This window comes from Anabas testudineus, chromosome 6 (assembly GCF_900324465.2).
Source record: "Anabas testudineus chromosome 6, fAnaTes1.2, whole genome shotgun sequence".
Lineage (NCBI taxonomy): Eukaryota > Metazoa > Chordata > Actinopteri > Anabantiformes > Anabantidae > Anabas > Anabas testudineus.
In genome coordinates this window covers 1,679,548-1,686,458 of record NC_046615.1, presented here as the reverse complement: position 1 = coordinate 1,686,458, position 6,911 = coordinate 1,679,548, and the positions used below count along the sequence as shown (strand labels likewise).

The 6,911-nt window shown below is 42.2% G+C and overlaps 1 protein-coding gene across 1 annotated transcript in view; it reads left to right on the top strand.

Moving 5' to 3' along the window:
* Positions 1-1,576: 1,576 nt before the first annotated feature.
* The window catches only part of zfpm1 (zinc finger protein, FOG family member 1), an 81,778-nt gene continuing 76,443 nt past the window's right edge, over positions 1,577-6,911 (top strand). The window contains exon 1 of the mRNA XM_026365177.1: positions 1,577-2,230. Coding sequence (XP_026220962.1) covers positions 2,191-2,230 — 40 coding nt within the window. The 5' untranslated portion in view covers positions 1,577-2,190. The remainder of the gene's footprint in view (positions 2,231-6,911) is intronic.

The following is a 6,911-nucleotide window of genomic DNA, read 5'->3' as shown; positions in this document are numbered from 1 at the left end:
CTCACCTGTCTCTGATTAACCCACTGGAATCATTCACCATGTCAGTTAAATGAAGGTGAAGTGAATTTAAAAAAACAAACAAAAAAAACCCTTGGTCGTTATAAGCATAGTCTCTTGCTGTATTACCTTTAAAAAGAAGACAGACATAATTTAAAAACTATCATTTACTTCTTACTGCAGTTACAACAAATGTCATTTTGTACATGTTACACAGTGTGGTTAAAATCTATAAAAACTATCATATTCTGAAGCATATGTGTGCTGACTACTAGAAAACAGTTGACATAAAAGTGGCAGTTTAAGGTTTCTACTTGACCCAAATAGAAAATCAGGACCAACATTGAGGTTCAAACAAACAGTCTGAGATTTTGATGACAACAAAAAGACTACATTTCTAATGTTGTCAGAGCTTAACTTTTCAAGACATCTGTCATCCCACTTGTAGAGTTGCAATCCTGAATCTTCCGCTATGCAACATCTCCACGCACTGTTTACACCCGGAGATAAGAAAGCATGCCAAGTTTTTCTTTCTGTACTCCACACTATACTCTCTGTGAGTCACTAGGTGGCACCAGTGAATTTTACGTTGAAGGCAGCAGCATGTGGGAATGCAAGCAAGAGTGCATTTACACCTCTGGATGTCACACAAACCAGGGAATTGACCTTACCTGAACTACAGTTCACTGTATTGGTGGTTTATTACTACACAATACAAATGTGTTATTTTCAGTGGTACCACTATATCTGATATATAAAAAAAACCTTTGTGAATCTTGAAACAAACATCAGATTTCCTCACCTGATGGATTGGAGAAATGAAAGCCTTACAAACCTTACATTTAAATTCAATTTAATCTGCACACCAAGCTCCATTTACACATGTGTCTGTAAACCCTCACTACACATCATAGTTTGAAATTTAATTCAGTCCAATCACTTCAATCTGAGTCATCCATGCAGGAAACCAAGGCAGCCTGTTGTTGGCCCAAAAGGAAATCCTAGCTGATCTAATGTCTGTATCACTCACACTACAGTACAATGAAAGCACAATCTAATGTCAAGCAAGACACACAATAAAATAGGAAATTTGCACAATATATGACATATGAGATCAGTTTCTAGAAGTCTTTGTTTGACACAGAACATTGAAGAGTTTACAACAACACACATGCAAACAAAATTTGCAAGTAGGTTTTTCACAAAGCAACAGCGATGTACTTTTAAAAAGGGAGCAAACAGGCACAATATATGACTTATTACTTTGCTTAACACATTTCCCTTTTTTTTTACCATGGCGTTTTCTATACCATGGCTGTTTGGACATATCAATCAATCAATCAATCAATCAATCAAAATGTAAAGTTAATTTGATCAGAATATTTTTATTAGTGTGTTTTAGGATGGTCTATATATTATATATATTGCCTTCCCTGGTCCATGTAATTACTGGATCATCATGCAGTAAGATAGGAATTCTTTGTAAATATTGATTTTATTTTGACAGATTAAAAAATACTTGCTTTACATGGGACAGTTGTGAACCAATGGGCGATTAGTGCGGCGCCATACGTCAGACGCAAGGGGCGTTCCCGACGTGCGTGTGCTGCTCTGTAGTAAGCAGAGTCGACCGTAACGCCGGAGCTCCATTGAAAGTGGCTCCGCGGTTCGGAGACAGTGCAGGCGGACAAGGGGGCGGACCGGCGAGAGGAAACTTCACAGAAAACAACTGCTCCGCTGAACTGTGAAACACAGCCTCAGCGTTCCTCAAGACACACAACTGTGCTGGCTGACGGACGTGTCGTGGCGGCGGAGGCGCAGCCGGCGAAGGAATAACGTTAGCGAGAGACCTGGGAGAAAGGTGGACGGTGGACAGGCGACAAGGGAGGGGAGCGACAAGTGAGAGGACGCCGTGACAAGTGGGACCGAGCCACACTGTCGGCTGCCCTGCGTCTGCTCCGGTGGCAGAAGATATCAAAGTGCAGGCGGGTCATGCGGATTTCTCCGGTCGCTGATCGGAGCGCCGCGTCGCAGCAGTAAAAAGGTGGGGGAAGAGAAGAAGAAGAAGGAGAAGGAGAAGGAGAAGAAGAAGGAGAAGGAGAAGAAGAAGAAGAGGAGGCAGAAAGAAGAATCACACCGCCGCTCTGTCAGTCCGTCCACTCGGACTCCTGGTCACAGGAGCGAACAGCCACCATGTCCCGGAGAAAACAGAGCAAACCCCGGCAGATAAAACGTAAGAATGAGCCTTCTTCATTACTACATGTTGTCTTTTTGTTGTTGTTGTTGTTGTCTTGTTGTTGTTGTTGTTGTTGTTGTTGTTGTTCTGTTGTGAGTAGCAGCGCGCTCTGTGAGCGAGCCGCGTGTCGAGCGGTGCGTTCATGGTAAACTTGGTGAGAGCGCAGCTCCGGACAGTCTCCGTGTCCACAGGAGCTTTATGACACCGAGTTACTTCAACCAAACACAGGACACGCATTTGATAAGCAGACTGAACCTTAAAAGCACAAGTTAAATTCAGTTTAGATTGGTTGTTTATTTATTTAAACTCGGTCCCGTTCTTTCCTAGATACTTTTATTCTGGGCTTTATTCCGGCTCCACTTAGCAGCGCCACTTTCCACCCTGCGCCTGGAAGAAAGTTTTCATTTGCTGCCCTTGTAAAGAATGTTTTGTCCATTGGCAGCTCAAACTGTAGCCGTGGCTTCCTGTTTAATTCTGTTGTGGAAACGTCCGTGTTCTCTGAAAAAGCCGATGTGAGCAGAGATAAAGCAGCGATCCGATGGAAGCCCAGATAAAGATTAAAATTGGATCTTTTTTATTTGTTTTCTGTCTGAGGCAGCGCCGAGGCCGCCGTTGCATTTTCCCCCTGGCTTTTCACTTCTCTTTTCCAGAGATGGGGCGTCAGATAGGACTCCTGGCTGATCTCCTCTGCTGATAGCTGCTTACAATTGGATCTTTTTTTTTTTTTCATCTATCCTTTTAACTCAATAATGCATCTCAGGGCCGCTTGAAAGCCCTTTTTCTTGGTCTGGCGCTCGGCTGGTCTCCGTGCTTGACGAGTTCTTCCTGTTTATAAAACGTGTGAAGGTTTATCGCTGGTGACTGATGTTCAGAGTTGATATAAAAGCCTATTAATGATGTTGTTATTAACCCCTTCTTGTGCCTTGTAAGGCTGAAAACACAAGCCTGTGCTGAAGAGTCAGGTTCTAATGTAATTATAGAGATTGAAGTAAAAGTGTGCATGCAGACTTATCTTTTTGTAAGCTACAGCTGCAATGGAAAGCATGACATCAGCAGGACATTTTGTTTGGTAAGTTATCACATTGAGCAAATAATAATATCTTGTCATCAGTGATTGTGTCACAGTGTTCCCAGAAACCCAGTTACTAAAAGCAACATTTGGACGTTTAGGCTGAGCCGTATCACATTGCATCAGTACAGTTCATGTGTGTTGACATTTCTGTCTATAGCATCTAATGGGACTGATCAGCGCAGCCCCCCCCCCCCCCCCCTCTTCTAACACTAATCTCACTTGTGGAGGTCAGAGGAAGTAAGGAGCCCTACATCACGTCCCCAAGTTGTTCACAAGTTATTTTTCTAATAAAGAAAAAGTTTGTGCATCCAAACAGTAGTTTGAATAAATGTCAGTTCAATGTAACAGGAAGTGCTAGTTTAATCATGCATGATTAACAGCCTCTTGATATGCTGTAGGAGATGAAGGAGGATTTTAGTGAGCTGATCAAACCACGTAATGACACACATGGCTTCTTATCTTCCAGAGATGCTCTCTCTCTCTCCTGGTAGCTATACTATTATGGTATGGCCAAACATAGTTTGATAGCAGAAGACACACCGGTCTGTGTGACAAGACGGACGGTTGTTGAGTCTGCTGTTCCAGAAACTCGACCAGAGTGATGAGTCTGGTTCTGTTACATAAGTGATCTAAGTGCTTATTACCTCATTTTTGTCAAAGGCGGTTACTAATCAGTAGCTCGGTGGATGCGCAAATGATATAAAGGTTTCCCATGCTTGAACTTTTCACCCTGAAAACTCAGATTCATGCTGATGTTGAACTTTACATCAACATTAGCTTGAGAAGCTAAAGTGCAATACTGTCAGCAGTGTCACACATTGCCAGACTTGAATTACTGTTGGTTAATTAATTTATAGTCTGTCATAAAATAACGTACATGCAAAACTTTATTATTACTGTAACTGACCAGTCATTTAGTGCTTGTCAACAAGTAAGTGTAACTTACGTAAATATATCCGTCTATATGTAATTCATCACTTCCTGATTTTTTTTTTCTCGTACTTTTCCATAAAGAGGCCTCTCGGCTGTGAACTCCCGGCAGGCAGCTATAGTAAAGCCAGCAGCAAGGTCTGGAGATGTATTCCAGACCCTGAGGCTGATAAACCCAGGCTAGACTTGGCATGTGAGAGAGAAAGAGGCAGTGTGTGCACATATGTGCATCTCTGGGGTGTTATGGCTGTCTTTATCAGTGCCTCTGGTCCACCATGCTTCCCTGTGCACCAGGCCTCGGCTGTGGTCGAGTCCAGCTAGGCTCTCAGCCCCGTGACTCTCTTGTGATTTGACAGACATTTTGATAGGAAAGAGTGAGCGCGATAAGGACTTTGTTCAGCTGGGGGTGTGCAGTGGTTAAAGAGAGGTGGGGGCTGCTCGTGCTACCACTACCACCACCACTTCTATTAGTACTAATGCACTGTGTCCACCATGTTGTTTTCAGCTTGCTGCTCGCTGATACTGATATGACAAATTCCAGCCAGGTCACAGTGGTGTCGGGTTGAGTTTTGTTATCACAGTAATACACCAACTTCTATTTTGAAAATGATTTATACCACACGTTGATGTAGTTTGATAAGCGAAGGTTGTATGAGTAATTAGTTGTTTTCTTCTTTGCTGTGCATTTTCAACTGGAATTTAGTATGGTTTGGTGTTAATCTACTCTAAATGGTTATGCTGCAGCTGCTCCACAGTTGGTGTCTTCCACTGGAAACACCTCTGGAAGACATTTACAGGTGAAGCAGGTGTAGCGTTTGGAATAATGCCTAATGAGAATCAGAATCCTTTGATCTTTGGAATATTTATTTGACATGTTGTTGCGTTTAGATACTACACATGTATATTTCATTTTTATTTGCATGTTTACTGTACTTACATTTAGGGTATGAGTCAGTAAGGTTAGAAATGGATTGGTAAGTCCCTCTTTAATAAAACACTGGGCTGACTGTGTGCACAGACTTTCCTCCTCCAGGGAGGATCTGAAGAAAAGTTCAAAAGTGAGCTAGTTAAAGAGCCGGGGTTACTAAGGTAAAAATAAAATATTCAATTTCAGCTGCTCTGAAAGAATAACCATGACTGCAAACATCTGACTGGGTCACATGGCCGAACTTGACCCAAACCTGACCCAAACCTCACCTGAACTCGACACAAACTCAACAAGCATATTGTTTTACATGTCTGAACCCACCTGAGGCAGGGTATTCGAGTTTGTGTTGTACCTGTTTCTTTATTTCCAAATTTCTATCTGGACTCCTGGGTACCACTATGTCTGGGTTCAGTTTGGGTATCAGTCCTCCACTGAGAACTAATATGAGGAATTAATTTAGTTTTGACACCTGCAGAAGGAAAAATACACATCAAAGCTAATAACTGTCCAGTAGAAAAGCTGCAAATATTTTTATGCGGAAGAAGTTATATGGTGATAAACCTGCATGTCAGGCAAGCTTATTGGTATTAGGAAAGAAATGCAAAACATATCATCCCAACCTTTATGAGAATAAAAGAAAAAGTATTGGGAAGGGCTGGTGGCACACAGAAGCATGTTTCAGCCTTAACATTGCCATTTAATCATAATAATTAAGTGAGGCAGCTATTAGCTGGTTAGTGGATTTTGTGAATAGATTTGAATTAATTTGAATTAATTCCTTGTTAGTTCTCAATTACATGAATATGATTTTATTTTAAAGTGGTAACCCCATGATAAAGAGGAAGCAACAGGTGCTTCCTGCAATTTGGGCAAACCTGTAACCTCCAGTAGATCATCAAGGTAGACAAGTGATAAGGGCTGTTAGCAAAACGTGTCTGAGTGTCAGCAACTGTCAAGTGCAGAGTGTGGGCTCCAGATGACTCGTCTTGTTCTATAATTTCACTTTGAGATGTTTTTTAAAAACAAAAAGCACTTTGAGACTGTTGTATTTAGACACTGTTACTACACCGTAACAAGTATTGTTTGATATCTATGATTTCATCAAAAATATACCAGCTCTGAGTTGTAACTGAAGAGAAGCTTTTCCCCCCAAGTACTCTGACCTGAAGTAACTTTTGTAAAAAAAAAAACACCAGTAAAGCAACAATTGACAACAACAACAACCCTTTCTGGAGGCCCATAGTAGAAGAGGAGAAGGGGGTGTGTAGCAGATAGATATTTGTCTGTGTCTTTTTGTGCGTCATCCTCCCCAACGGTTGGTGATCTTTCAGCTTGATAAGACTTCTCTCCTTGATGGGGAGATAGGAAGCAGGCAGGCAGGCAGCCCACTGAGGCTGGATGGATCCCTGGGCTTATATTTTGGCGGTTAAGATGGGAGACGAGATAAAACTTGGCGGCGATTGCTGCTGCTGATATCGCAGAGAGAGAGAGGGAGAGAAAGAGAGGGCTGGGAGACTGGGCAGATGGGAGGCGAGATGGAGGATAGAGGGCACATTGTAATTACATCTGGCTGTTGCATGTCATTTTCCCCAGTGTTGTCATGTTGTTGTATTTGGTGGTTTTGTTTGTGATTGGCTGGAGGTGGATCTCTAGATATAATAATAAAAAAAAAAAAACGAGGAGGAAAGGACTGGGATAGAGCAGAGAGGGAGGGGAGTGTGGTGATAAGAGGGAGGAGAAGAGGTGGA